Below are 26,525 nucleotides of genomic sequence, written 5' to 3' on the forward strand. Positions count from 1 at the left end.
TGTAACTCAGCTGCATACATGTATCTAAGGAAATACTAATCCTCTGTCTCTGCTCCAGGGTTTTCCTGGTCCTCAGGGGTTAGTAGGGCTGCCAGGAGAAAAAGTGAGAGTCTTTTACTTGGATTCTTTCCTCAGAGCAAAGAGAATCTCAGTTGACTGACTCATCTTTGTCTCACAGGGTCCTCAAGGGAAGAAGGGGATGAGAGGCTTGCCAGGAAATGACGGGCCCCCAGTCAGTAAATGCACACTTGTATTTCTTTACTTTTGTGATCGCTTGTGACATGATGCACTCCCTCAACTTCACACATCGTCTTGTCTACAGGGTCACCCTGGACGAGAAGGTACCCCGGGGGAAAAAGGACTGCCAGTAAGTTTGTTGTCTCTGAGGATTTATATTGTTTTCATGGTATTACAACTGACTATAATATGTGAATATGCTCATTTCTAGGGTCCTCCAGGTGTCCAAGGGCCTGTTGGATACCCTGGGCAACGAGGAGTTAAGGTAGAAAATGCAACCTGGTTTGGAGATATATGGATATATGAATCCATTAATTTGTATATTTCTGGATATGTTAAAAGGCAGAGTGAGGTTTCCAGTTAGTAGGGTTAATCTTATGTGTATGTAACCACATGATACCAGTATCAACTGACACTACAGCAGCACTGACAGAGGAAACTTCTCTGTGAAGATATATGAAGTTCTAAAAAGAAAACATTTTTACAATTCAGTGAATTTATAGCATACAATATCCACAATATCAAAACTGCACGCCTGATATAGTGCAGGTCCAAATCAGACTCACCAAAGCATGGACTTCTCTGACCACTAAGTCTTGTAACTTGCGAGTGGGTTGTCAGAGAGAAAAATCCCACTGAGGTCTAAAGAATTTGAAATCAATTCAACTTGATCCCAACTGTTGTGTCAAGGCACGTTATATATTTTAAGGCAGAGGTTCTTAACCTGGGTTCGATCTAACCTTAGGGGATCGGTGAGTCGGTCTCAGGGGTTCGGCAGAGCTTCCGCCGTGACATGCACGGCTCATTTTGTGCACCAGTAAAAAACAGATCTATGTCTTCAATTTGAAAAAAAAAAATCATATTTTATTTTTCAGTAAAGAGGGGTTCAGTGAATGCGCATATGAATCTGGTGGGGTTCGGTACCTCCAACAAGGTTAAGAACCACTGTTTTAAGGTAAAGACCCTACAATGACAGAAAACCCCAATCAGATACGAGCACGTGGTTAACGACAGTGGGAAGGAAAAACTTCCTTTTAACAGGGAGAAACCTCCAGCAGGAGCAGGCCCTATGTAACAACAGATGGGGAGGCAGACAGGACAAAAGACACTCTGTGGAAGAGAGCCAGAGATTAATAATAACTAATGATAAACACAGAGTGAACACTTTGTGATGTTCCTCAGTCTATTCCTGAATAATCTGTAGCAGGAAGCATTACCCTGTTTAAAGAGGCCATTGTTATTAGGGAATACATCTGCCATGAAAGTGTGTATGTGGTCTCTAACCATGTACAGGGAAGTGGTACTCGCCAAAGTAATATCCACATGAACGCCAAGGTTTCCGAGCAGAACATTGCTTCCTGCTGCCATCGCTGCCCCAGGTGAACAACGCTCAAGTGCCCATTGTAGCAGTGGAGAGGGGTCAGCACGGGTTCTCTGAAAGGTTTATGCAGCTCTGTAAGCTGTGATGCACTGCATGTTCTGTCACCTTTCTGTCAGAGCCAGCAACGTGTTTTTGTTGCAGTTTGTACTACTGTAGCTCTACGTGTGCATTTATGTGCCATGGGCGCTGATGACTCAATCGCCGGTTCCCAGTTTGTCCCTTCCTGGAACACATTTGGAAGGTATAAAGGAGTGCATGCTGGGAACACGCCACAAGACCTGCTGCTACAGAGATGCTCTGACCCAGTCATCTCAGTTTCACCCTATGAGTGACTCAGGTCCTCACCATTTTCTCCTATTTTTGCTTCCAGCACACCAGCTTTAAAAACAGATTGTACATGTGCTGCGAGAGGAATCAGTTTTTACTATTGTGACTGATCAGGATTTGTCAGCGTACTCAAAATGTATTATTCTTCCACATTGGATTTCACCATAAGCTAAAGTCAGGAACAGCCAACTGTGACATTGTATCATGTGTTCTCTCTTTACTTGTTGACTTCCAGCTTTGTTGTCTATCTTCCTGTTTGACAGGGAGCAGATGGGCTCAGAGGTTTAAAGGGCAGCAAAGGAGAGAAGGTAACAAAGACAGAGAAACAGCGCAATTTGTTCTAAAATACAGTATACAAGGTATTTGTTCCAGAACCATCTGTTTAGGCTGTCTGTTAAATTATCTGGACATTCCTTTGTCTTCCTGTCTCCTCTCCTTTGCTGTGCCTGCAGGGAGAGGATGGTTTTCCAGGGGCCAAGGGGGAGATGGGGGCAAAGGGGGATGTTGGGGACAATGGAGCACCAGGGTCTCGAGGCGAAGATGGACCTGAAGGTCCCAAAGGCCAGTTGGGTCCCCAGGGGGAGGCTGGACTTATTGGTATTCCCGGAGAGAAGGTACAGAGCAAATCATAGCTGATCAGTAAAAGTATCAGTGAATAATCCTAACTCATATTGCACAACATGTATTAGGAGTCATGCTGCCTCTCTTTTTAGGGTAAACTGGGAGTACCGGGACTGCCAGGATTTCCAGGGCGACAGGGGCCAAAGGTGAACTAAACTGAATGAAAGTAAACCAGATGTTGAAGATATAATGTACGCAAAGCAAATCTATGCGTCTTTTTCCTCCCAGGGATCTGATGGGTTTCCTGGTTCAGTGGGAGCTTTGGGAGAAAAAGGGAAAAAAGTAAGTGGAGGGTTTGACATCGTGATGATATTTTCTCTGAAAAATGATGATGCTATTTCCTTCAATATTCTTCTTTTGTCCTCTAAATCAGGGCCCTGCAGGACAACCAGGAAGTGCAGGCCAGAGGGGACCAAATGTGAGTATCGTCTCAAAACAGATATTTGAGTAATGGCAGAAAGGACACGGTCAAGGATGCCATTGTCTCACTTTATGTCGGGGTCATTCTGGCTCAAATCAGCACGGGCTTTCTGCTTGAATCGTTCATTTCCATAAAAGTTTTATGGTGCAAAAATAAATATGATGATTTTGGTGAAATTTTTGCGTCATATATCAAATAGTTTTCAAGGCATGCTTTTTTGAAAAAAAATTGACCCATTTTCAGGCCTTTTCTTCTCTCATTGAAATCTGCAGCAATGTCTGAACATGAGTATCTCAAAAACTATTAAAGATAAAAGCCTGGAAATTTCAGTGGCCTTTCTTACCATCAAGATGAATCAGACTCTGTGATTTGAAACAAACATAAAAGTTTTGGCTAGTTAAAAAGTGAAACAAAAAAGAAATCCTGCACTCTTGCAAAGTCCTATATTGGAACATAGACTAATAAAAAGGTTTAATATTGCAAAAGACAATTAGTGGCGATTTCTGAATAGCATGTATTTGAATTTCACAGTACCGTAAAGTAAAAGATGTAAATACTTTATACAAAATTCTTAGTCACAAATGAAAAAAATACTATGATGTTTTTAATATAAATTGAAGAGGGACAAGAACATTGGCTGATTTGATCATAGTCTGTATAATTTTGTTCTTTTTTGTAACCTTTTTTTTGTACGTCTTCAGCTACAGCCTGCATTGAAGAGACCCTCTTATCAACATGTCACATCAGCTGCAACATGGCTGAGTTTTCACAAAGCAGCAATCATCAGAATCAGCCCTCATTTTGAACTCATTTTGACCTCATTTGCAAATTTCTGTGGCTGTATGTTGCACAGATATTATGGCAGTGACAAAATCTCTCCACAGAAAGATCGACATATAAACATCTGAAAGTACTACCTGTGTAGTAAAACTGGCACATTGCCGTTGCCACATTTATGGACACACTGTTCAGAAAGATGGAGCACATCTCCATTCAGATAAAATCCGATGCATGAAGAATTTTACCATCACATCTGCACATCTTCACATCTTTCCCAAAATGGTTTCTTCTCCTGTCCTCTCCTCTCTTGAAAGAAATTGAGCCATACTGTGTAGAAAATATGGTCATCGCCGTGATGATGTCACCAATCGGTTTGTGAAGCCCTGTTTTAAAACATCAGTGTTTTGTCACTCCCATGCTCCAGAGTGTAAAGAGTGTCGATTCATCAGCGATCAAGCCTGGTTAGCAAAATTCTGAATTTATGGGTGAAGAGCATAGCCACACGTATCTGCTAATTAGGCCAAAGTAACAAACAAGCATCAGACACAACAAACACAGGCGAGAGAGACAGTTTGGTGACTCAGATTAGAGGAGTTTAAGGCTGGCAGAAAGCTCGCTGCTACAGCTCCCTGCATTTGCACATCTGTCAAAAGTGTGCAGAAAGGCTGTGACTCTAACTTTAAGCCTTCAAAATGAATTAAACAGGTGAGTTATCAAAAACTCCAGGCCTTTACTGTTGTCACGAAGGACTAAATTAGCTATAAAAAACTGTAATTGAAGCTTTAAATATGGTTACATCTGCTCTAAATTTATTCACCGGCCCACTTTAACAGGAAGCCTCTAGTGGCTGTTCAAAAAATTACATTTTGGCACTTCCCCATTGACTTTTTTGTTTTTGAGCCTCACAGGTTGCCACTTGCCCAGCAGTAATGTACATGCCTCTGCAGACGCACTGACTATCTTCCTTCTCAGATCTGTACAGGTTTGTTTGCCCTAACTTTGAAGTTTCTTCTTTGGCAGGGTGCACGAGGTGCCAGGGGAGCGAGAGGGCCTACTGGTAAATCAGGAGAAAAGGTTTGATGACTGTATTGTTAGCCAATGGCAAAATCCTGTCACCATTAGCTATGGTTTAATATTTTTACCCATTACCGCCTCCTTGTTCTTCTTCTCTCTTATATTTTCATAGGGTGCTTCAGGACATGATGGCCCACCAGGGCCATCTGGAGAAAGGGTAAGAAAAATACTTTTAACCTATATTATCTTATCTTTAGATTTTGCTGTTTATAGGCTATTTTCTGTTTTTTAGGGACCTCAAGGGCTACAAGGAAGGAATGGAGAGCCGGGACCTAAAGGAGCAGTTGTGAGTGCAGTACAGAGATATGTAGACACATTCACAAAATTTCACACATACAGTGATGTGAAAAAAAGTTTTTTTCTCAGGAGTGTATGCAGTCCTGTGAAAAATTAAGTACATGATTCAGAACCGCTTTCAGCAGCAATAACTTGAAATAATCCTTTTCTGCATGTCTTCATTAGTCTCTCATAGGATTGTGGAGGAATTTTGGTCCACTTTTCTTTACAGTTTTGCTTTAGCTCATTGAGGTTTACGAGCATTCATTTATGAACAGCTCTATTTAAGGTCCCAATTTAGTATTTGAACTAGATTCAGACGTGTTGTTTGACCAGGCCTTTGTAACACCTTGATTCTTTTGTTTTCCAGCCGTTCTGTTGTAGATTTACTGCTGTGCTTTAGATCGTGGTCATGTTACATGACCCAGTTTCAGCCAAACTTCAGTTGTCACAGATTTTCTCAGATTTAATTCTGGAATAGTTTGATAAACAGAGGCATTCATGTTTAACTCACTGACTGCAAGATGCCCAGGTCCTGTGACTGCAAAATGAGTCCAAATCCCCAGCCCTCCATCACTGCGTTTGACAGGTGGTATGAGATGTTTTTCCCCAAACATGGCGCTGTGCGCATGTGTCATAGCCAAACATCTCCCCTTTGTTCTCAACATGGTTCCAGAAGTCTTCTGGTTTATTCTGATAAAACTTTGCACCGGGAGGAGGCCCTGGGGCAGACCCAGGACACGCTGGAGAGATTATATCTCTCGGCTGGCCTGGGAACGCCTTGGTATTCCCCCGGATAAGCTGGAGGAGGTGGCTGGGGAGAGGGAGGTCTGGGCCTCTTTGCTTAGGCTGCTGCCCCCGCGACCCGGCCCCGGACAAAGCGGATGAGGATGGATGGATGAACTTTGCAAACGTTCTTTTAGAAAGTCATGAATGTTAAGATGTAACCTGTTAACTGAGGCCTGCAGAGTCTAATCTTGGGGTGAATCTGCTAGGACATCCACTCCCAGGAAGATTGTGGTATTATGTTAACGCATATCCAAATGCACCAGACCATTAAACTACCAAAACATCTGCTTTTATAGAGGTGCTTGTGCTTGTTGATGATCATTTAATCAAGTGCATTTGATTACCTGCTCCTGATTGCTCTTTATCCTCTTAAATCCTGTGGACGCATTAAGAGTGCATTTAGTTTTTCACAGGACTGCAAATGGTGCTGTGGAGACTTTTTTTGACATAGATGTACATTTAGAACTGATTCATTGCTGTTTACAACTTCTTCTTGCAAGAAGAAAATAGACCAAGTTAGGAGGAAACCGAGTTTGTAGATCAAGCTGAAATTCTGTACAGTAAACAAAACAAAGATGAATTTGACCTCTAAGTGATTATTTGATATTCTACACTCTAAACTATTACCAGGTTCATGACTTGTTTAAAAGGTTGAAGGTGAAGGGTATTTTACCACCTCATATTTAACTTCCTGAGCTTCATTTCTCATCAAGTGTCTCTGTGTATAGGGTCCAGCTGGGAAAGATGGGCTTCCAGGTCACCCAGGCCAAAGAGGAGAGCCGGTGAGTGAGGTCATGGGTCGTTGGTTAAAGATGTTCTTTTTGTCTCCCCACACACAAAAACTCATCTGAACATGCTTTATTTCCATATTTTCTATGCTGCAGGGATTCCAAGGAAAGACTGGACCCCCAGGACCTTCAGGTGTGGTGGGGCCTCAGGTAAGCACGAAAGTGTGAATCCTTCATGTGCTGAATGTTTTCATTGGTATTACTGAGCCAGTCACATTGTTATATTTTTTTCAGGGCAAATCAGGAGAGCCCGGCCCACCAGGGGACCGAGGTCACCCAGGAGCACCAGGTGTACCTGGAGAGCATGGTTTACCTGGGACTGCTGGGAAGGAAGGTGGAAAGGTCAGTCCACATTCGCAGGTCCACAGTGTATGATAGAAACACAACGCATGCTTCAATTTCACTATGCTTTTCATTTCCTCTCAGGGGGACCCCGGTTTACATGGGACATCTGGGAAAAATGGACCTCCAGGCATGAAAGGGTTCAGAGGGAGCAGAGGAGCCCCGGGCATTATGGTAACACACACACACACACATTAATATTTAGTTCTTACTTTCTTAAGATTAGGAATAATATAAGATATAAATTCAAAATGATGTGTGATATTTCCAGGGACCTCCTGGTCTGAAAGGTGGATCGGGACCTCGTGGGTCACCAGGAGCCATAGTGAGTCTACAGCATGTCTTCTGGGTTTCTGTTTGTTGCATAGTTATAAAGTAGAATATTTCAAACATTTTAACCATTTTTGCTAGACTGTGATCAGGTGATTTCCGATTCACATATTCACTATAAAAAATTAAACAAAGACAGAAATGACACAATGGAGAGAAACCACTTGAGAGATCTTGAATACAAACCCAAGTATCAGAGTCAAGCGTGGTTAGTAATCCCAGCAGATCTTAATGCAGTCCTACATTAGCTAATGGCACAGCTGTTACCCTTTTTTTGCTTCCTCTTGGTAAATCACACTCATGGCACACTGATAGATACAGTCGCTACTGCCTGTGCAAGCCACTTTGTGGCTCAACCCTTGCTGACAATCAAAGTAATAATGTCCATTGTTCTGTCAGGGATTCTTGCTGTTGCTTTCCTGCTTTTTGGCAGAATATACTGACAAACATAATTTGCTGCAGATGGATAAAACAGTCCGATCTCAACTAAAATGGTCCTGAGAGAAATGGTGACTGTATGACAAATACTCTCCTGCCCCAATAAAAAGCTAATCATTTTCTTTAAAACAGCCAAACCAGAAAACATCAAGTCATTCATGTTGCTGCCTTAGCAAACACAGTTTGTAGCTCCAATGTGCATGTGTGGTTGAAGTAAAACCTAAAAAGAAAAAGCCAAAAGCACTTTTCAAATAGTATTTGGCATATATGTTATTTATGTCAAGTGCTATTATTTTCCTACAATGACTAAAAAAAACCCCTGTTTTTTAAGCATTCAAGTGTCAACATGGTGTACTGATTGTTTCCAGGGGCCAACGGGTGAGAGGGGCCCTCCAGGACCAGCTGGTGCCATTGGACAGCCTGGTAGGGCCGGAGCAATTGGAGGACCTGGACCAATGGGAGAGAAGGGGGAGCCTGTAATTACATCTAATCTTCTATGTTCTTAAATTATATTTGCCCATTTGGTCCATTTTCATAAGCAGCATGGATGAAAAACAAAGATCCATCAAAGTAGTCTGTCTTTGGTTGGATTGTTAGTTTTTACTATTGATATGTTTTTGTACAGAATAACAGGAATTAAATGTGTGTATTTGTGTCCCAGGGAGAGAAGGGTCCAATAGGACCGGCAGGTCAGGATGGGGACCAGGGACCTGTAGGGATGCTTGGGGCAATGGGCACTGCGGGACCTGCAGGAGAGGACGGGGATAAGGTAAAACCAAATGCACCTGTATGAGCCGGAGGGGATGGGTGAGTATGTGTCTGTACTGTTGTTATAAGCTGTGTCCTCTGTATGTGTCCACAGGGAGAGCAGGGAAAACCTGGACAGAAAGGCAGCAAAGGAGACAAAGGAGAAGGAGTGAGTCTGGAGCCGCAGACGTACATACTCAATAGTGCACAAAAACATGATCATACATGTTTGTTTCATCTTCCCTCTCTCCTCACAGGGGCCTCCAGGGCCTACTGGCCCCCAGGGGCCGATAGGTCAGCCTGGACTTCCGGTGAGTTTGCTTCTCTCATTTTTTCATTTTGAGGGTTTTGAAAATTGAAATGTCTCAATTTACACTGTCAGTGTCAATTCTTCAGCTAGCTTTTCACTTTGTAGTTTTTTATTTACCGTGGTGTGTATTTCATGATGAAACTGTATTGTATTCTTACCAGTAGTATGGGTACCAAACAGCTGACGTATAAATAATTTACCCATCAGATCAATCCCTTCATAAATTATTTCCATTTGGTACTTTGTACTGATACTTCACAGTTTGTTGTCTCTCTCAGTCAAACAGGTTTAGTGGGAATTACATCATTTCAGAAAGTTAAATAAACAATTTCAGTCATAAAGACATTTCTCACTCTCCCCTGCATAACAGGGTCTAGATGGTTTGCCAGGTCCTCGGGGCCAACAGGGCATGTATGGCCCCAAAGGAGATGAAGGTCCCAGAGGCTTCAAGGGCTCTACAGGACCAATAGGATTACAGGTGAGACTCTTATTTTATGAAGGCAAACAATAAAGTCTGCACTCTCGTCATATAATGCTGTATGTGTTCTCCAAGGGCATGCCTGGCCTACCAGGAGAAAAAGGCGAGAGTGGCCATGTGGGACTGATGGTGAGCTCTTAATCTGTTTTATTATTTGCCACATTTTTTCCACTCCATTTTCTATAATCAGTAAACTTGTTTCTGTCTCATCACATAATTTAGGGTCCACCTGGACAACAAGGACCTTCTGGATCTCAAGGACCTATTGGGGGGCAGGTAAGTCTCACAGGCATATTTGTGGATCTGCATTTAGTCAAGCGCTTGATTTACGTTTTGATGAAATTAAAAAGTCTCTGTGGTGAACAGGGGCCACCTGGTCGTCCCGGGATGATTGGGCAGCCAGGTGTTGTTGGAGAGAAGGTAAAGAAAATAACAAATAAAACAGCTTTTAGATATTGATGCTCTTTCCAGATGATCTTACACCTAATTTGCCTTCCCTCTTAGGGTGAGGATGGTGAGGCAGGTGATCCTGGAGCAGTTGGTGTTTCAGGAAAGCCAGTGAGTTTGTTTGCTTATTTGGAAGGCACGGACATCCTTTAATCCATTTATAATACTCAATTTTTTTCTCTTTTCCTTTGACATACCCAAGATGATCACTTACTCTGTTCTTTTGTTGTTTTAGGGAGCAAAAGGAGAACAAGGGGAGAAGGGAGATACGGGTCCTCCAGGAATGTCTGGTCCTCCAGGAGCTAGAGGCACCCCAGGGGAGGATGGAGCCAAAGGCAATGCTGTAAGCGACATTCATGACAAAAAAAACATACTATTTAAGTGTTTATCAGTATTATAATACTAGTCAACCCAAACCACTGTAATACACTATGAAAATCTTTGATTGCCTGATTACGTTTAATATAGTTTGTGGTACCCTAACATTCTTCCCTTCCTATACTGTTTAATGTACTAGACAAGCAGGAAATCCTACTCCTACTCCAACCACTTGTTGGAAACCTGTTCAATTGCTTATTAACACAATCTTTTCACATATTCAATGCTCCAGTCACATGTCGGGAACTGTTGGGAAGTGCATTTAGGCATGTAGAACTGAGCATCAGAATGGATAGCAAAAGTGATCTAAGTGACTTCGAATGTAGATTTGTTGATGGTTCCAGATAGGCTGGTATTAGGCTGGAGCATTTCAGAAACTGCCAGTCTACTGGGATTTACACACACAGTCATCTCCAGACAAAGAATGGTCTGAAAAAGAGAAAATATCCAGTGAGCAGCAGTTTTCTGAAAACGCCTTGTTGATGCCAAAAAGAGAGAATAATCAGAGCTCATATGAAGACAACAATAACTCAAAAAACTACTTGTTACAATCAAGGTATTCAGTAGAGCATCTCTTAATGCACAGCAGATCAAACCTTGATGAATATGGGCCTCAGAAAGAACTATAAAAATAAGGCTAGCAAAAAAAGCATTTAGCAATTAGCTAAAGACTTTACTACTAGCTTAAGACTTTAGAGACAGAAGCTTCACAACGCAGTGCTGTATTTAATTTCCATAATATATAAACAGTCAGAAAATCAAAGTAAAGTCCAATTAAGCAAGAAAAATTATGTTACGGAACATTTCAAGGAGTATTTCATAAAGAACATGATTAGAAAGAGAAATAATCTCACTTTAAAACTTAAAAGTGTTGTATACTTTGTAGCGAATGCACTGTTTCAATCATTTATGAAATACACTCTATGATGTACAACATGTTGGTGTAGTAGCGCTTCTCCTTCACTCTCCGCAGGGTCCTATAGGTCTGACTGGGGACCTTGGACAGCAGGGAGAAGCTGGACCCAACGTGAGTGTCTGCTCTTTGTTTTCTTCTTCTTCCTTCTCTTCTGTTTGATCTATCATCCTCATTCTGTTTGATGCATCCACTTTACAGAACAAAGACTCACCAAAAAAGAGCTTTCTAGGATAAAAAGTCATTATTTTTTTAAAGGACTTCAATGTTTCATCTTTGTCGGTTGCATTGCACTTGCAGTTTCCTGGAATTTGAATGAATTCAAACTAAAATGTTAAAAATATATGAGGACCCATAGAGAGGGAGATGTGGAATAAACCAAACTTTGAAATTACATCCGAGCTAAATTTGAAAACACCAGGCAAACATATATTTTAGATGATCTGTGGAGAAACAAAGCTCCTCGTGAGCTCTTATATTTCCACTGGAAACTAAAGTACATAAAATCCTCATTATGTAACATCTTTGTAGTTGTTGTTTTCTCAGTCAGACATCTACCAGGCTAGTTTTTTTCTTATTTTTTTCCCATTTTATTGCTTTTAAAGCTGTTATGTGTTCCTCTGCTCACAATCTTTGTTCCCCCATCAGGGTGTTGATGGCCTCTCTGGATCTAAAGGAGACACAGGAGACCCTGGAAACCTTGTAAGCTGTAGACTGCTGTATGAACACAAAAGAAAACGCAACATAATGACCGACCAGCTAACCTTTTTCTTTAAATGTACCAGGGACCCCCAGGGGCACCCGGGGAACCTGGACCACCTGGGCCTCCAGGGCGAAGGGTCTGTCTGTTTTTCTTATGATGTTCTTTTGTCTGCATGCAGAAACCTCATTTTCTATTTACTGTTAAATCTGAAGATTAAAACTTCTGCTGTTGGGCAGAGGTTGGGAGTATTTTTGCTTAATGCATTCTCACTGTGCGTATGTGTGTGTGTGTTTGTGCATGACTGCACCCTTATGACAGATTCAGGTTAAAATGTTTTAAAATGTTGTTCTTCAGGGCCACATGGGGAAACCAGGAAAGGAAGGAAAAGCAGGCCTGAAAGGAGCGAAGGTGAGAGTTTGAAACAAGTCTTTCAATAATAACTTCTAAATACTGGCAGTGCCTGAAAGCTGACTTGCTCTCTGTCACTGCAGGGTGCTCTGGGATTGGAAGGTCCCATTGGGAAGACAGGCCCTGTGGGAGCCCAGGGGCATCCTGGCAAGCCTGGTCCCCAGGGTCTGAGAGGGATCCCCGGGCCTGCAGTGAGTTAATTTAGGAAAAGCACAGAAGGAGTGAGTAAAGCACGGAATACATGATGTTTCAATCATTTCTTTGTCTTCTTTCAGGGTGAGCAGGGTTTAAATGGACCACCAGGCCAGACAGGACCACCAGGTCCCATGGTAAGATAACCCATCAAATAGCAAATCTGAGAAGTTTTCAACAAAATCACGCTTCCATCTTGCATTAAAACCACAGTTTGATGTTTTTGCATATTATTCTAAAGATAATTTAAAAGAAAAAATACGTGTGTGTAGTACATAAAACCGAACTATAAAGGTTAACATTACATTGCAATATAAAACACCTAGAGGCAACTGTTGTTGTGATTTGCGCTATATAAATAAAATTGAAGTGGATTGAATTGACTCATCATTTCATCTCCTCAGGGTCCACCGGGTATAACAGGACTGAAGGGAGACCCCGGCAAGAAGGGAGACAAGGTGTGTTCATACTGTACTCACAAATATTCAAGTTATCCTTTACTGGGACTTTTCTTTGACCTCATCTCTGATATCTTTGTAGGGTCATGGTGGTGTAATAGGTCTGATAGGGCCACCAGGAGACATTGGAGAGAAGGGTGACAGAGGACTACCAGGAAACCAGGGATTACTGGGTCCAAAGGGAGATGAGGTGCTTAAAAAATGCTTGAACACACTCTCCAAGCAAGCAAATAACACAAGATGTGTAGAGGTGTATCATGAAAGTCCAGTATCAAATCATGGAGACATCTAGATGCTGCTGTCACAGTTTTAGCTTTATGATGATATGCAAAGTATAAAGTTTGCTATAAACAATGGTTTAGTATCTGTTTTTGATAGAGTGAGTAAAGAACTGAAATTTGTCCAGTTATATAAATGTAAAGAAAATGCATATTTAGTCCCTGAAGGTTCTTATCTATTTCAGATATTATAATGTCATGATGTTACCTAGCAACCACCTTCCAATGGGATAAAATTACAAAATGTTATTATTTATGATAATAGTGATAATAATTACTATAACCACTTATAAAAGTATCACATCATTTTAATTTAATGGCAGTAATATCTAATTTAGCAAATATTAAATTACATGTTTGGCACATTAACTTATGAAGTCAAGTTTACTGTACTTAGACACTATATGAAAGGTTTAATGCCACATAATAATTATGTAAATGTAGTTAAAGCGACAGGATTTTAAGGCAGAGTGTCTTGGTATACTTTTTCAACCTTGAACAAAATCTTAGATACAAGTGTTTTATTTAGTGCTGTCAGTGTTAATCTCATTAAAATGACGTTAATGCCACAACCGCGTTAACGCGGCAAAATCTCCGTTAGCGAGTTAGCGCGGATCGGCCTGTTGAAGGTGAACAGAGACAGTTCACCTTCAAAGTAAAAGCTGCACCTTTTGAAGTGTGTAGCGCTAAACCAAAGAAACAACTTGCTTTAACAATAAGAACAATTCATAAATATCATAAGAACATATTTCTGTCACTTTTTATCACTTGATAAATTGTTGGTATGACTGATGATTGCGGACACTGATCTGTTTATTAACTACAACATGATCATTATTTTTAATGTCTATATACTTTTAATCGGTTTAAACAAATATCATTTGGCATTAATCCCAAGCTTTCCAGTATTATTCTGATAATTAACTGCACGTAAAAGGAATCTGCTGACTATGTTCACCCCACTGTGTAATATTAGGGTCCAGTTGGTTCATCAGGTCCTCACGGTCCACCTGGTCCTACGGGTCTGTCTGTGAGTTTGCACGATTATTTTCCTACATGACTTATAAACACATAAGCATGGAGATTTCTGAAACAGTGCATCCGTGTTTCCTCTTTTTTGCTCTCTCATTTCTCTCATAGGGTGTGATTGGTCAGAAGGGCTCTAAAGGAAATCAGGTAACTCTGAGATTCATCATTTCACACAACTGAATTATTCAGTGCTGTTATATTACACCATAACTACTCATAACTGAAACTGAAAGACTGATCATTTTGTGGCTCATTTAGGGTCCAATTGGTCCTAGAGGAGACACTGGGCCCGCAGGACCTCCAGGACTCCCAGTGAGTAATATTTAGTTCATTCAAGAATCGTATGACCTTTGTTTACTTTGCCATTGATCCATGTGCATCTGGACTCTTCTCTTCTTTTTTTGTCTACTTCAATCCATTCTTCTTTCTGTCTTTTCATCTACTTCCGTCTCAGGGACTACCAGCAGCTGGTGTGGTCCCTCTGCCACAACGAGGCAGAAGGAGGAGAAATCACTCCTGGGTGGATGGTGCTGCACTTGAAGATGAAGAGGATGGGGAGGAGGAGGCCATAGGTGGGGGAGAGGAGGAAATGATGCAAGGGGATCAGGCGGAGCAGGACAGCCAGCTAAACGAAAAGAAGGGCCAAGGCATGGAGGAAGTGTTTGCCTCTCTATCCTCGATGAAAGTCGAAGTAGAAGGTCTGCGCACCCCGCAAGGGACATACCACAGCCCCGCCCGCACCTGCAAAGAGCTTTGGCTTCTCCACCCAGATCTCCCCAACGGTACTTCATCAGTTTATGTTCTTGGCCATCTGTTGAGCACAGCTGTCTCATTTCAAGATAATCTGTAGATTTTTTCTGCTGCTTCTGTCTGCTGTGGCCTTGGCCCCCCTGAGGTCCTCTCTTTGTCTCTCTATCCAGGCGAATACTGGATAGATCCCAACCAGGGTTGCCATAGAGACTCCTTCAAGGTGTTTTGTAACTTCACCGCACAGGGAGAGACGTGTCTGTACCCCGACAAGAAGTTCCAGTCGGTTCGTTTACATAAATAACACAGTGTGCTATTTTTTTGGAGCAATACGATTAACATTAAAAATAAGCAGGAGGCTGTATCAAAAGCTGCATGATGTAAACACTATTTAGTCATCACCAGTTTGCTGACTGTGTGAATTTGGAGGTGATTCTTTTGTTTGTCTGTTTTTAGGTAAAATTAGCATCCTGGAAAGAGGAAAAGCCTGGCAGATGGTACAGTCAATTCAGGAAAGGAAAAAAGGTATAGTTTGATGATTATTGCACATATTTGTTGGGCTTAACACATCTGGATGAGTGCCAGTTGCAAAGCTTTAAAAGAAACTCTGAATTTTAGAGACACTTGGGGCAGATTTACTAACAGACTGTGCCAGCACAAAATCCTCTTTTGGCATAAGAAAAGCTGCTGCTGGTATTTACTAAAGACACACAGTGTCAGTTTGCAACTGAAGGATGTTTTTGTAGCTGGCCTCTCCACATAAATATTTGTCTGGGATTCTCTTCCAGAGCTTAACATTTTGAGAGGATAGGATTTAAATGATTAAACGTGATTTATTAAAGTTTGTAGCCTCACATTGAGTTAAATTAATAGTGAAATAAGGCATGTCTTATTTTTTTCACCTCATCCGGCTTAGGAGTTAGACCAGATTATCTACTCATTAGAAGGTTGGTGATTCGATCTCTGGCTCCTCCAGTCTTCATGCCAAAGTTTTCTTGGGCAAATTATTGAACCTTGATGCACTGATTGGATTGTTGAATGTTAGCTAGAAAGTAGGGTACAAAATGCCTATGTAAGGACCAGTAAATTTACTTAAAATAACATTAATTTTAAATAACAAAGAGAACAAGTTAGTTATAAGAATGAGTAAGGCAGATGGCTCAAAGCTGTGAGTCCTGTGCCAAAGCTTTGGCTGTCTAACTCAGAGTCCTCACCCTGCATGTTTAGACCCAAGCCCCACATATTTCTGGCTCTCAGTAACACTGTTTTTATCAAACAGAGCTGAACTTAATTGAACTGTAGTTAACGCGGAGTGTCGGTGGATGATGCCTCAATAATGCAACCTCTTTTACAGAGAGTCAAGTTACTTTTTACAGTGAGCAGAGGTACTTATAGTAAATCACACTTATAGTCACATTTCTACACAGAAATCAGTACACAGTGAAAAAGTCTTTGACGCCTTTACTCAGAAGCACTTGCACAAAGAGTGACTTTCATGTCATTTCTTTTTTCTTAGTTGTTTTTAACATATTGAAATATCTGTTAGATTCATGTCTGAATGTTCTGTATGTAGTATTAAAACATTGATCCAGCAGCCACAGAGTGAAAAAGACACACACAAAAACATCTGGGGTGAATTTACACACATTAACAGTATCTTCATCAAGGCTCTGGATCTGACTGTAAACACTTTTACAAGTGGTACAGGTCACCTGTTACCCACAGATTTAAAGTTTAGAAAGGTTTGTAATATTTTGCATCTTTGTCTTTGCTTTTTTGCTATTGTAACATCGTGTTAATTTGTCGAACCAAGTAAATCTGGTCTAAGCATCTTACAGATTTCATGAGTAATTCCAAACCATCTGATTTAGACTTAGACTTTGGCAGCAATCGTATCAGTGATGGGTACACCAGGAACTGTCTCCCTCACTAAAGGCCAGTTCATGCTTTTTGCATGCAAACGTCAGAGTGACGCACATTTCATCATGTACATAAATCTGTGTGGGTGGATGAATACTCCTCTGCAGACGTGCAGCCCAAAATATTTGACTGAGTGGACTGCGCAGACTGCATGGGCCAGTGGGGAAATAATAAATACTGTGGGATATGTGACGAGGTTTTTTGTTATCCACAATTTTAGATTTCAGCTTTAAATGAATACAAAGACACAGATGGCTTTAAACTCCTGCTAAGAAATAGTTCCAACTTCTCCAGAAATCCTGTCCGCCTACTGTGGTACTGTAGAGATGGGATGGAAACACACTCTGGCTTTAAAATCGCTTGGCTCACCTAAAGAATCATTGGTGTGTTGCAGCAAGCCAATTTGTGACTATAGCTGCTGCATTCTACTGCAAAGATCCTGAAACTTAAAATTATTTAAAAGTCAAAGCTAACCTCTCATGAACATCCATGGGGACCATGTGTTTTTTCTGGTTTGATGTAAGGGGCAGCAACCCTGTCAATAATAAAATATTTATCTGTCTGTATTGCAGACAGGTGCATAGTATTTGTAATAGCAACCATATTCACATCTGCATGTGTTTACCTTAGCTGGCTATTCTCATGGGAAAATTGGCTGCATTAAAAGCTAATAATAATAATAATAATATCATAATAACAATAATAATAACAACAACAATAATAATAATAAAGCTTGAATAGGTTTGTGTCCTTGATGTTCAACTGCAAAATAAACATACATTTTTATGCTAATTATGGTACTTTCGTACTTATCATGTCAAGTAAAAGGAAAGTCCAGCGGTTAATAGCGGAATAGGCAGCATGTTCTGCAAAACTTGCTAACTCCAACAAGAGGAAGAAGAAGTCTGCAGGTGAAGACAGAGAATAATTGTGCAGCCAAAGCTGCCCAGCTAAGACTGTTAAAGAGGAGAAATTAAAATGCTTTTTGGTTTTTTTAAGTTTTAGTGAGGGAGGATTCAGGTGAGGGCAAAAATCTGAATGTGTGCTGCTCCGTCAAATGAACTGCTGTGGCCTGGAGGGACGCAGGTGCTGCTCCATTCTTGTCTTTACGAGTTCAGAATTCTGCAAAGGGTAGTAGACTTGGAAAAACAAGCTCAAAGAAAACTTCAGATTAATGTTAAACAACAGTTGTGTGGTAAATTTAAATTTAAAAATAATATAACAGTTTAAAAAAGCTAAGAGGTATGAAAGTTGGTTTGTAAAACTAGTACTCTACGTGTACTAGATGTGCCCGTTTCTTGTCATTTCAAAACATGTGTCTCTCTGACTTGTGCTGCACTTTGCTCGGCGCAGCAGGAAACCATTATAGACACGAATGGGTTTCAGAACACAGCGCTGCGTGTGCTGCGTCCGATGTGAAAGGGCCTTAAGGCTAGGAAGCTTGGTTAACAAGTTTTTGTGTGCATATTCTGATTTACACTTCTAGGGCAAACATTTGTAGAACCAACAATGTAACCTACTTAAATGCCCAGCGGTCAAAGGAGATTGCAAAGAAAAGCGTCTGGACTTCTTTAAGTTGCTTGAAGACGTTTCACCTCTCATCCGAGAAGCTTCTTCAGTTCTAAGGTCAAATGGTGGAGAGTCCCAGATATAAACCTAGTGGGAGTGACCCCCCACAGAGGGACAAAAGGACCCCCTGATGATCCTCTAATCGCCTGAGCCAAGGTGGGAAACTGGGCGTGGGTCCCAATCAGCCAGAGTTTCGGGTGTGTTCATTGTGAAACCTGGCCCCACCTTATCATGCGAATTCCTGAGGTCAGATGGCCCAGGATGTGAGTGGGCGTTAAGGCGTCTGGGAAGGGATCTCAAAACTGGATTATAGATGGCAGAGAGTTGGTGTCGTAAACCCCCGCCTCTGTTCAAAGATGGTCGCTCACAGTGGACATAGATGGCTTCTTTGTCCATTCCCATTTTATTACAGTGTATCCATATGAATGGCCCACCCTGTATAATGACCTAGTCTGCAAGATCTTCATCTCCAACCTCTAGCAGAGCTATGGCAGCATTCCAAGGGAGACTGGGGACACTGAGTCCAAATAGATCATGTTTAGCATCTCCACTGGTGAAGCTGCTACTCTGAGCTGCGGCTTCAGGGTGTTTGGTGCCCGTTGTGGTGGTGACTCCCAAACTAGATGGTGGACACTGGAGGTAAAGGGAATAATCAGGCTGAAGGAGTCCTATCAGGCTTGGTTAGCCTGTGGGACTTTGGAGGCAGCCGATAGCTACTGACAGGCCAGTGGGCAGCGGCTGAAGCAAAAACTGGGAGGAGTTCTGCAAGACCATGGAAAAAGGCTTTTGGACTGCCTCGGAGAGATTCTGGCAAACTGTGAGGCAACTTGGGAGGGGAAAGATGTGCTTTACCTGCACTGTGTATCGTTGGTGGAGCGCTGTTGACTTCGACTGAGGATATAGTCGGGCGGTGGAAGGAATACTTCGAGGACCTCCTTAATCCCTCTGACATGTCTTCCGTAGAGGAAGCAGTCTGGGGATGAGAGGGCCGGTGGCAGTAAATCGGACTTGTTCCCGGCAAGGCTGCTCTTTGCCTTTGTCATCGATCCTGTTCATAATTTTTATGGACAGAATTTCTAGGTGTAGCCAAGTGGGAGAAGGCATTTATTCGGGTGGTCTGAGAATCTTGTCTGCTTTTCATACATGATGTGGTTCTGTTGGCTTCATCAGGTGGTGGCCTTATGAAGCCACCCTACTCTCATCTATGGTCATGAGCTTTGGATAGTGACCGAAAGAATAAGATCGCAAATACTAGGGGTGGAATTGAGCTTTGTCTTTGCTGGTCTCTCCCTTAGGGAAAACAACATGTTTGTTTGATTTTTTTTCTCTCTATTTGCCCAGCATTCAGATAAGCGAAGAACCTTTGTAACGCAAGTAACAAGATACTTGCAACCGTAAGGTGATTACCGAATTTAACATAGCAATGCTTTACATACCGTGCTACTGAAAAATGTAATGTGATTGCAGTAATGTGTTACTTTGTAATGTGTTACACCCAAAACTGTTTGCAGTTATATTTGCTTTGTCTGCACTGTTTTGACTTTGTATGGTGTTGTTAATGAGTCAGTGTGATCTTGGTGCTCCAGTTTTCCTACTCCGGGTCAGATGGCGTTTCAGTCCACATTGTCCAGATGACCTTCCTGAAGCTGCTAAGTGCCACAGCCAAGCAGATATTCACCTACCACTGCCTTAACTCTGCTGCTTGGCTGCACACCGCCACGTACAACCACGAATACGCACTGCGCTTTAGAAGCAGCGACGGCGAGGAGCTGACATACGAGAACACACATTACATCACTGCACTATACGACGGGTGTCGGGTGAGGAACTCAGACACGCTTTTGAGGATAACTTATTAATTAATGATTTTATTATTTATTTACTTTATTCAATTGTCTTTGTCTGCTCTAGACACGCTCAGGGCAGGAGAGGACAGTTTTGGAATTTGACTCTCCGCTGTCCAACACGCTTCCCATCATCGATGTAGCTGTGTCCGATTTTGGAAATAAGAACCAGAAATTTGGTTTCGAAGTTGGCCCGGTTTGTTTCAACGGTTAACAGAGTCAGGGAGTAATTTACAGGGAAAACGAGCCATGGACATTTTTTACATGCAGGGATAAAAAGAAAAAAAAAAATGATTCAAAACCACATATTTATAAGTTGATATACCTACAACAGTGTTCCTTCTTCTGTACACACACTCGTTTGCATACTCTGTCCTTCATTCACACAGCCCTGTCATGCATTCTCACTGTGGGCTTACATGCTGTGATTAAGAGAACTGCATACATGTAATGATTGTTAAAAACCCCTCAGCGACACTCATTTTGTCCTCTTTTCTTTTTGAAGGAGTAAGTGGTGCTCTCACAGTTTCATTCGTGTCCTTCTGTTCTTACAAATAATGAGCTGTGCACTCAAATCTCATCCATATGTAGTCACACAGAAGCATGTTTCTGCAACATTCATTCTCCATGTTCTTCAGCATTGTCATCAAACCTCAATTTGTTGTGTTGTTTTTATCTGTTGTTGTTGTAATTTTTCAATTATGCCAATCTGTTATGTCATGTATATTGGAGTTTAATTCATCATGGTGCTATAATGGAGCTCCTTCTGGAGTAAATATTTTTAAAAAATGGGTACTGGGCAGTGCATTTTTTTTCTTTTTTTTCAACATTGCGAAGCCATGTTTAATATTTTTTTCTGCTTAACAAACTGTGGTGTGTGATTGCCTCGAGATCTTTCTATGCATATATGTGTGGGGAAGTGACTGATTAACATATTTTAATAAAAGTACACAATGTACATTTAAGTTAATATGATGAAATTTGTTTTTTTTTTTTTTAGTGAATACATTTGCTTAACAAAGACAACTCCAGGAGCAGCTTTAGTTCTGCAATTTCATAATACATGTCAGTTTGAAACTGTTCTTAGAGCCTGCAGGTGTGTCGGTCTCAGCAAATGTTGATGGTTTCTTATTGGTAACTTATTTTTTATTTCCTTTAAACTAAATCGCACTCGTGGACACATTTAAAAGATAGAACATGAAAATAAATAAATAAATAAAAACTAATGAACAAGATTAGCTACATAAAAGCTGCATAAAATTGCTAATCACATTCCTTAATAATCAAATTGCATTTGAAATTTAGCTGAATTATGCACACTGTCATGTACAATGTTGAACACACTATATCAGATTAGTTGTGTGTGGTCTGCTAGGTTGTGTTACGTTACAAGTGATTACCAATTCCTTCTTTTACCAACATTCAACCTTTATTTTTAGTTTTTAAAATCTAATTTATTTATTTATTTATTTATTTTGTATCTTCAAGTACTGCAGAGCTATGGTAGTTAGCATATCTGACAATTGTTTACAGTCACTTCATTGTTTCCAATTTCCTGTCACAAAGAGAGGTGCTGCCGCTGTCAGGGCTGGAGCTCCAGTTGGTGGTCGGTGGGACGTCATAATCTATCTTTGACACAACAGGTAACTGCTGCGTGATACTAAAATGAGAATAATTCTTAATTGGCTAGTATTTCTCGTGATGACTAGCAAGAGCAGCAATCTTTAAACGTCTAGTTGTGCGCATTCTTAGTTTCTTGGTATGAAATCCACCTATAATAAAGTATCTTGACCATAAGGGTAGAAAGTATAAAATGTTACAAAAATTGATTTATGCACTAAAATGCCATTCATACACAGCTGCACAGAAACCTGCTTCTGCAACATTCACTCTTCATGTTCTAAGTAAAAGTATAAAAAGGGGGAACCTTGTTTCAGGTGAAAGCAGAAGTGTCTTAAACGAGCATTCTTTTTAATGGCCACCGGTGAGGCTACAGTTGTCACAAAAAGATGTGTGGTCTGATAGAAGTCATCATCTGTCAGTCTGCCCCAGGGCAGCTGTGGCTACAACTATAGCTTGCCTCCACCAGTGTGTGAATGTGAGAGTGAATGAATAGCAGAACTGTAAAGCACTTTGAGGGCCCAGAAAAGCGCTATATAAATGCAATCCATTATTATTATTATTATCATAGACAGCCATTGGACTTGACATTTTCCTGGTGAGTTTATGGGCTCAGCCATTCATTCATGGGGTAGCTCAGGAGGTAGAGCAGGTGATCTGCTGATTGGAAGTTTGGTGGTTCAATCCCTGGCTCCCCTAGTCTGTATGCCAAATATCCTTGGGCAAAATATTAACCAACTCCAATGGATGCTTTCTGATGCATCCATTGGAGTGTGAATGGTAAGTAAGCACTTAAAAGCATAGAAGACAGTGCATGTGTCTGGTGAATGTGAATGTGGCATGTTGTATAGAGCGGAAAAGTAGAAAAGCGCTATAGAGGAATCAGCCCATTTACCATTTCTGTTCATACTATTTCCATTTTTAAAATTTGGGTTATTCCAAGTTTCATAAAGGAGGATTATCTGTGATCCGATCATTACCATTTCAGATCAGTCCCTTTGCTCTGCCAAGAGGCCAAGACGGCAAAAGTAAATTACGATCATCTCAAGACTTTGAAATGGGATTTGAAGAAACAGAGGATCACACTGAGGTAGTTATGTCTCTGGAAGTGTCCATATTTTGGGGTAGTGTGGGGGTACTTGTTCTGAAAATTGAATGAATCACATAATAAATTACAAAATACATTAAGTTACTTTCTCTCAGCAGATAATTATTTGTTACAGTATTCGTTATATTACTTTCTAGTTAATCTTCAACATGGCCTGAGATGTACTGAATAAGCAATGCATCGGATTAACATAAACCAAAGGCTACAGCTCCACAGAAGACACACTTTCTTATAGTGATTAATTACTACCACGAAGCCAAGAGCAAAGCTGGGAAGGAAAATGTGGCCAGGCTGACTCTGCTGGAGAAAAAAGTAGTGCTAGAAATGGAGATTAATCCTACAAGCCTGACTGCTCATCACTGCTTTTGCTCTTTCACATGGGTCAGTTTCTCACAATTTGCTTTATATAAGCATGCTGTCTTTACAAAGAGTTGATGTCCTGTTAGCTGCTGCATTTGTGGCTGTTTGCATTTTCATCACGTTCTTGTTCTTTCACAAAACAAAACAAAAACAACATTGCTCATATCTTCACTGCACACAGCTTCTGAGGAGTGAAGATTGTAACACAAGTGCAGGAAAAAAAAGACCTGAAAAATGAGCCGATTTTCCAAATACTTGAGATACTTATGGAGCTCTTCATGACGTATAGTAAAACTACATTTTGTGAGTGTAACGAGCACATGTTTGAACTCCCTTATTTTGAAAGGTCACTGTGTAGGCTGATGTGTAAAATGTTAAACCTATCGTTAACTTGATTGCAGTGACCTTAACATGCTTGAAATGTCATCTCTAAACATGAATTTAAAACCCAATTAAATTTTGAATCATTTCCAAAGTGCAGAATATCGAAGGTGTAAATAAAGCCACTGCTGGGTTTACATCAGCAGCATTCAAAAGCTTTCACTGAAAATAATAAAAATACAAAAATAAGTAATAATAATAATAATTTCTTTAACCAGAACATTTGAGTGAAAAGTGATTCATGAATTTCTGGCTGGGCCCTGTTGTTTGGTTGGCATGAAGTCAAGTTTGTCTTTAATTTCAGACACAGCTGGAGTAATGAGGTTGTGCGTAAGGTGTATGACTATTTGTTATTGGGTTTATACTACAGGCCGAGCATGCGTGCACTATATTTCTCTCTCGCCACCCATGTCTTCTTCAGTTGGCCTTTCCTGTTACTCTCTCTCTCTGCCTGCTGTGCCGTCTTGAAATCTGCATTACAATCACGCTGAAACTTTAATGAGGGGAAGCGAGTGAACACAGCGAGCTCATCCAAGAGTATTTAACAGCTAATTTCCAGCAATGAAATATGGATTGTGTGACATGAAAGTCACCTACATTGTGTTTAAAGCCAGAGTGGCAGGTTCACATGGAAGACAGCCAGCACAAGTTAGTAATTTATTCCTGTTCGGTTTGTGTACTGAAGATAGATGTCAGTGTCCAGAGAGAGAACAATGCAGAGGAAAGGAAGTTTTTTTCTCTTTATCTTATTTGTTTTAAGCCATCTGAGGTGTGTACTGGGAATAATTACCAGAATATATGCTAACATTTTACTTACCAACATGACAAAGCTTGCCTTGACTTGTATCATGTTCGTTAACTGGGGCTAGCCTAGCCTTTAACCTAATGCTCAAAACCATAGACATTATAACACATGGACATAACTTATAGGTGGAAAAAATTAACCCAATACATCAGTGCCTAAAAGGCTGCATTCTGCCTAAAGGCCACCAGATGGCGATAGCTGTGGTTGAAAAAGACCTGGGGTCCCATAGATGTTTATGGGAAAAAGGCTTTCTGTCATGGCCTCTGTAAACACTTTCCTGCTAGGTTTATATGTTTAGTCACTCCGTTTTGTTCTTATTGAATAAAACATTGAGTCTGTTTTCTTAAAATTGTGGTATGTACCCAAACCCTAATTGGGTAAACACTTGTCAATCACAAGTCATTAGACTTATTATTAGAAAACAATGGGTGACGTTACTGTACCACACCAGCATACGTGACAGTTACAGTACAACGTCCATCTTTTATACTATGCTGTAAAATGCTGTTCAGTCACATCTAATATTGATTTAACCCTAGAACACTATCGCTATAAATAGTAACACGATCACTAATGCCGGGTGATTTTTACCCGATATAATATAACCAATGAAAAGTAATCAAATATATCAAAATATGACAACACATGACAAATTAGAGTGGTCTTCTTTTACTTTTAACTGTGCCATGTCTAACAAAATGAAAAATAAAACTCCTAAAACAAAATAATGACTCTGGAAAGCTGGTCTTTGGTCCACCCATTCCTGGGACATTTGAGACTTCCCTGGTGATGGCACAGGCTCCTCGACACGCAAACAGCTGCAGGAGGGAGAAATCATGTAAATGTATTTTCTCGGGTGTAAATCACCCAGCGATAGTGTTCTAGGGTTAACATGCTGCTACCTTAATCATAGCTTAACACAGGGCTAAACTGCTAGCAGTTAAAAGGCTAACGTTAATGTGCGCGGCAGCTAGATTAGCATTAGCAACTGTTTAATGTTCCAGTTTTGTGAAAGTGAGGGCTTTGCTTAACTTTAGAAAATGTTCAGTGTTGTGAACTATGAGTGTAAAAAACTCTTTTATATATCACTCTTATATAGTCATGCGATATGAGATGAATCACTATTCCTGTGTCATGAGGGGCTGAAGTCGTGTATCAACTGCAGGAGCCAAGACAGCACTGTTGGTATTATACCAATTTTTAGTATCGATTATTAAATTATCTGAGTAATGATTTTTTTTATTTTGACAACCTTACCAGTGAACAGTTTTTATTATTACATTTAGGAGTTTTTAAAAACTCCCAAATTTGGGAGAATTTGAGAGTTTTTAAAAACTAAGATTCCGTACAATTACGCCCCTTTTTCCAAATTAATAGAAAAAGTTTTCCTGAGTTCCAGGGAGTAAGTTTATGATACCAGAATCAGCAGTACAATCTCACATGCAATCTGTTACTAACAAGTGCACCCACTCACTAATTAACTGTATATTCACTGGCTGTGTTAAGCACCAAATAATCATCCTTTTCACCAACTCCTCCTTCCCTACGCCTCCTCTCTAATCTTCCTCAAAGACAGTTGCTGTCTCCAGTCAGCTCCTGAGTGGCTCTCCACAGCAAGAACACTAGCACTGTGCTCTTCTTCCACAGCCTGAGGGGATTCAGTCACTCCAGACTAGTCAAATTAGTCATAACCTCAAGGCTAAGCAAGGAAGGTGTACAGTACCAAGTTTTCTTTCATGTCTGGTGCGTGCCAAAGCTGGGTCAAGACCAGGAATACCAGAGGGAGAGAAAAGGACAGCCATGAGTCCACCTGAAGCCCTGTGGTTGCTGCTGCTGCTGCTGGTCACTGTCAGCTCATGTAAGGTAAGGAGACACCGTGTCCCCAACTTATCCATTCAACCTTTGTGTCAAATGAGTCAAAATTTAAAAGTTTCTAAACTTTAAAGTGGTTCTTGGAAAGAATTGATGTACTCTGATTTATCATTTTGTTAACCAACCTTGTGTCTTTTATATCTCCTGGTATTTG

At 40.8% G+C, this 26,525-nt stretch overlaps 2 protein-coding genes across 3 annotated transcripts in view; both read left to right on the forward strand.

The window, feature by feature from the left end:
- Positions 1-21,514, forward strand: part of LOC146572252 (uncharacterized) — a 47,510-nt gene extending 25,996 nt beyond the window's left edge. Inside the window, exons 24-66 of the mRNA XM_085276287.1 lie at positions 59-103; positions 179-232; positions 323-367; positions 449-502; positions 2,209-2,253; positions 2,398-2,559; positions 2,659-2,712; positions 2,795-2,848; positions 2,940-2,984; positions 4,788-4,841; positions 4,954-4,998; positions 5,074-5,127; positions 6,635-6,688; positions 6,791-6,844; positions 6,929-7,036; positions 7,121-7,210; positions 7,308-7,361; positions 8,173-8,280; positions 8,466-8,573; positions 8,667-8,720; positions 8,809-8,862; positions 9,232-9,339; positions 9,415-9,468; positions 9,562-9,615; positions 9,706-9,759; positions 9,844-9,897; positions 10,022-10,129; positions 11,138-11,191; positions 11,726-11,779; positions 11,863-11,916; positions 12,135-12,188; positions 12,272-12,379; positions 12,464-12,517; positions 12,785-12,838; positions 12,921-13,028; positions 14,093-14,146; positions 14,257-14,292; positions 14,404-14,457; positions 14,600-14,927; positions 15,066-15,178; positions 15,349-15,417; positions 19,968-20,201; positions 20,293-21,514. Coding sequence (XP_085132413.1) covers positions 59-103; positions 179-232; positions 323-367; positions 449-502; positions 2,209-2,253; positions 2,398-2,559; positions 2,659-2,712; positions 2,795-2,848; positions 2,940-2,984; positions 4,788-4,841; positions 4,954-4,998; positions 5,074-5,127; positions 6,635-6,688; positions 6,791-6,844; positions 6,929-7,036; positions 7,121-7,210; positions 7,308-7,361; positions 8,173-8,280; positions 8,466-8,573; positions 8,667-8,720; positions 8,809-8,862; positions 9,232-9,339; positions 9,415-9,468; positions 9,562-9,615; positions 9,706-9,759; positions 9,844-9,897; positions 10,022-10,129; positions 11,138-11,191; positions 11,726-11,779; positions 11,863-11,916; positions 12,135-12,188; positions 12,272-12,379; positions 12,464-12,517; positions 12,785-12,838; positions 12,921-13,028; positions 14,093-14,146; positions 14,257-14,292; positions 14,404-14,457; positions 14,600-14,927; positions 15,066-15,178; positions 15,349-15,417; positions 19,968-20,201; positions 20,293-20,439 — 3,402 coding nt within the window. The 3' untranslated portion in view covers positions 20,440-21,514. The remainder of the gene's footprint in view (positions 1-58; positions 104-178; positions 233-322; positions 368-448; positions 503-2,208; positions 2,254-2,397; positions 2,560-2,658; positions 2,713-2,794; positions 2,849-2,939; positions 2,985-4,787; positions 4,842-4,953; positions 4,999-5,073; positions 5,128-6,634; positions 6,689-6,790; positions 6,845-6,928; positions 7,037-7,120; positions 7,211-7,307; positions 7,362-8,172; positions 8,281-8,465; positions 8,574-8,666; positions 8,721-8,808; positions 8,863-9,231; positions 9,340-9,414; positions 9,469-9,561; positions 9,616-9,705; positions 9,760-9,843; positions 9,898-10,021; positions 10,130-11,137; positions 11,192-11,725; positions 11,780-11,862; positions 11,917-12,134; positions 12,189-12,271; positions 12,380-12,463; positions 12,518-12,784; positions 12,839-12,920; positions 13,029-14,092; positions 14,147-14,256; positions 14,293-14,403; positions 14,458-14,599; positions 14,928-15,065; positions 15,179-15,348; positions 15,418-19,967; positions 20,202-20,292) is intronic.
- A 3,920-nt stretch (positions 21,515-25,434) lies between these two features.
- The window catches only part of LOC146572253 (noelin-2-like), a 38,833-nt gene continuing 37,742 nt past the window's right edge, over positions 25,435-26,525 (forward strand). Inside the window, exons 1-2 of one of the 2 annotated variants that reach the window (XM_085276290.1) lie at positions 25,435-25,684; positions 26,072-26,362. In XM_085276290.1, coding sequence (XP_085132416.1) covers positions 26,300-26,362 — 63 coding nt within the window. In that variant the 5' untranslated portion in view covers positions 25,435-25,684; positions 26,072-26,299. The remainder of the gene's footprint in view (positions 25,685-26,071; positions 26,363-26,525) is intronic. The other variant, XM_085276291.1, reaches the window with a different exon arrangement.

This window comes from Mchenga conophoros, linkage group LG6, assembly GCF_057382185.1.
Source record: "Mchenga conophoros isolate Kocher_MC1m ecotype Shallow Benthic linkage group LG6, M_conophoros_male_GT1.1, whole genome shotgun sequence".
Classification (NCBI taxonomy): Eukaryota; Metazoa; Chordata; class Actinopteri; order Cichliformes; family Cichlidae; genus Mchenga; species Mchenga conophoros.